Below are 3,323 nucleotides of genomic sequence, written 5' to 3'. Positions count from 1 at the left end.
CTGATATCAAAGGCCTGTGAGTGTCCCTGTCTCTGGGCTAATACTGATGTCATCTCAAAGTAGAGAACAGCGTGGGGACACCCTTGACAATGGAAGACACACATTCAGCCTGTACTATGACCCTATGTCAACTGAAGCAATTATCACACATCTGGCACCACAATCTGCACACGTTTTTCTTGTATATGCTGGAGTTCACAGTAAAAGTATCAGTTCAAACAAGCTTCACTCAACATCCATGCAATTCACCCCCACACATAGAGTTGCTTTTTTTTTTTCCATTTTGTACATCTATACTATGAGTACATCAGGTTCAAGTTGAGAAGACATCCATTATGTAGGGCCATTGTGAAAAACTCCTATGGGTCATATGCTGACATGAATATAGTTTGTCACAATGGAGATGGTTCTGATGAAGTTAATGATCAAATAATCAGGGGCTCCATTATACTCCCTCTCCTGCTCCATTATAATCGCTACATTGAAGATCCAGGTAAAACACAGACCTTAATATATAGCATCAGGCTGAATCCCCCATGATGAACAGTTTGAACATAACATCAGATCCACCAACTCCAATAATGGGAAGTTATTTGAAAATTTATTCACCCTGTAATCAATGGATAAAGAAAATAATGCTCTTTATATAAATTATGATTTTATTTATACCTGTTATTTTCTGTTAGTAGGTTGCACCAAGGTTTTCCATAATCTAATTTATAAAATTTCAACATACTTAGTCTCAATTTTTACATAAGTCTTCAGTGAAGCACATCTAGTCATGATAGAGTTTCTTCTGTGTCCCAAATGTGTGAACCTGGTTTTACCACAGAATGTGGAAAATGGAAAATGAGGAAGGAAAGATGCTGCATATTCAGCATATAACTCCACTGAAGAAACATGTCCCGGGATCTCTGCCCACGTCTCTGGAGAGTTCACACTTTGTCTTCCAAAGAGCAACACAGATGCTCCACCTCCCACAACACTGGGCCCACACTCTGTAGGGCCACACTGTGTTCTGAGCTCGTACTCCGATTCCTTGGTGGAAGAAATAGGTCAGAAGGAACTTCCTGTGACATGAACGGGAACCTCCTGCACTTTTAATGCTCCCTGCTGCCATGAGTATTGGATTGCCTTGGTGTGTCCATCACTTGAAATTTTCAAAGGCATGTATAGTTTTAAATATCTCTGGTTTATGAAAATTTACTCTCTTAGGTGAGTTATGCATCTCATGGAGTAGTTGGGTGAGTGGAGACGGCACAGCCTCAAAAGTGGGGAATAATTCTTATCAAATATGCACCCTTTGGCATGTCACATTCTGGGACCATGTGCTTCATGTCACCATCCAGCCCCAGAGCTCCCTATATAGTAAGAGGACATGCAAATAGGGTCCCTCTGCTCATGAAAAGCAGCCCAGCCCTGACCCGGCAACTCTGAGACGGGAGCCCAGCCCAGGATCCCAGGTGTTCCTGGAGTCTTGTCAGGACAGAACACAGAACACTCACCATGGAGTTTGGGCTCAGCTGGGCTTTCCTTGTTGCTGTTTTAACAGGTTCTCTAGAGAATCGGAGAAACTGAGTGTGTGAGTGGATACATATGAGAGATAAAGTGGATGGATGAGCTTTTCCTGACCTGACATCTTTGTGTTTGCAGGTGTCCAGTGTGATGTGCAGCTGGTGGAGTCTGGGGGAGGCTTGGTGAAGCCTGGGGGGTCTCTGAGACTCTCCTGTGCAGCCTCTGGATTCACTGTCAGTAGCTCCTATATGAGCTGGGTCCGCCAGGCTCCAGGGAAGGGGCTGGAGTGGGTCTCATACATTAGTAGTAGTGGTAGCACAAACTACGCCAACTCTGTGAAGGGCCGATTCACCATCTCCAGAGACAACGCCAAGAATGAGCTCTACCTGCAAATGAACAGCCTGAGAGCCGAAGACACGGCCGTCTATTACTGTGCCACAGACACAGTGAGGGGAAGTCAGTGTGAGCCCAGACACAAACCTCCTGTATGGAGACAAGTGGGCTGGAGTGCAGCAGTGCCTAGGACACCAGGGGGCGATCAGGACACACTCTTTTCTTGGTTCAGTTCCTGAACCTAGGCAGATACACAGTAACTCTTGCTTTCCTGGCAGCTGTGGTTTAACTCTCCACACAGCAGTTTCCTTCTGGGAGTGCTCCTTCCTTCATGATTCTGTGCTTACCTCTTAACTGAGTGAATTATAGAGGCTTGCTGTAATAAGAGGAAAACATTTCACACACACAGAAGGCAGAATGTCACATTTCCTTACTTCCATCCTAATGGATCAGTCGAATCATCAAATTTTCATGATCCACATCAGTTACATTCAACCAGAGGTTCTGCTGGACCTAGCAGTGCAGCCCAGCCCCACACACCTCAGAGTCCCAGCAGGCCAGGAGCAGGGCATGTGCTTGCACCGTGGGCACCTGAGGCATGTGAACCCCATGCCAGAGGACACGGACCCCAGTGCTGATGGTCATTGACTTGACTTCCTGTTCATGATGACCAATAACAGCCGACATCATGCAGATGCAGAGGGACCCCACCACACCTTGGTACAGACGTCCAGGCCAATGAAGTCACACACAAAGAGGGACAATGACATAGTTTGTCACTTCATTGTAGAGTCTCTTGGGACTTTTCAGCAAGTCGGGAATGCTGGTCCATGCCACATGAAGAACCTGGTTCTGGTTCTTATTTTACATCCATGAGAAGGTCCAAGAAGGCCCTGCTCAGCAGGACGGGTTTGTGTGGTTTCAATCTCTCACCCGCATCAAACTAGAGAAAGTCACCACTTTATAAATTTCCCACCTGTGCACAAGAGGAGAGAGAGGGATGAACGTCAATTTGTCAGCATTGAACATCCAAAACTAAACCCTTACTTCTTATTCCATCAAATTAATGGGAATCATTCCTGGGAACATGAAGGGAAAACCATTATGTCTAGAAGACTAATTTAGTCCATAGAAAATGAGAATAATGGTTATTTGTGAAGAATAAGGGGAAATGATAATAAATTATGCATACATCTTAGTTACAAGTCTAGGATGGAACCTGTCCATTCTACACACTCGTCAGCTTGTTCTGAAGGACTTGCAACCCCTTTCTTCTCCCAACTATGATGAATTCCCACAGGATTAAGGGGATCCTCAGATTGGTGATGTCTGCTGGAGTAGCCTTCCAACTGGATGGGAAACATGATTGATTCCCTTCGTGTTCCTATGGGTGACTGTTTTGTGTCACTCCAAAAACTCACACACTAAAATGTGAGACTCATGTTATGATGTTAGGGTGGTGGCCTTAGAGGCAG

The 3,323-nt window shown here is 45.1% G+C and overlaps 1 gene segment (V, D, J or C); it reads left to right on the top strand.

The window, feature by feature from the left end:
• Positions 1-1,414: 1,414 nt before the first annotated feature.
• LOC118498318 lies at positions 1,415-2,087 on the top strand. The segment is given in 2 exon segments: positions 1,415-1,552; positions 1,654-2,087. Coding segments are annotated over 2 exon segments (480 nt in total).
• The last annotated feature ends 1,236 nt before the right edge of the window (positions 2,088-3,323 follow it).

This window comes from Phyllostomus discolor, chromosome 15 (assembly GCF_004126475.2).
Source record: "Phyllostomus discolor isolate MPI-MPIP mPhyDis1 chromosome 15, mPhyDis1.pri.v3, whole genome shotgun sequence".
NCBI lineage: Eukaryota > Metazoa > Chordata > Mammalia > Chiroptera > Phyllostomidae > Phyllostomus > Phyllostomus discolor.
Note: the sequence above shows the minus strand (reverse complement) of the source record. Positions and strands in the feature narration are given on the sequence as shown.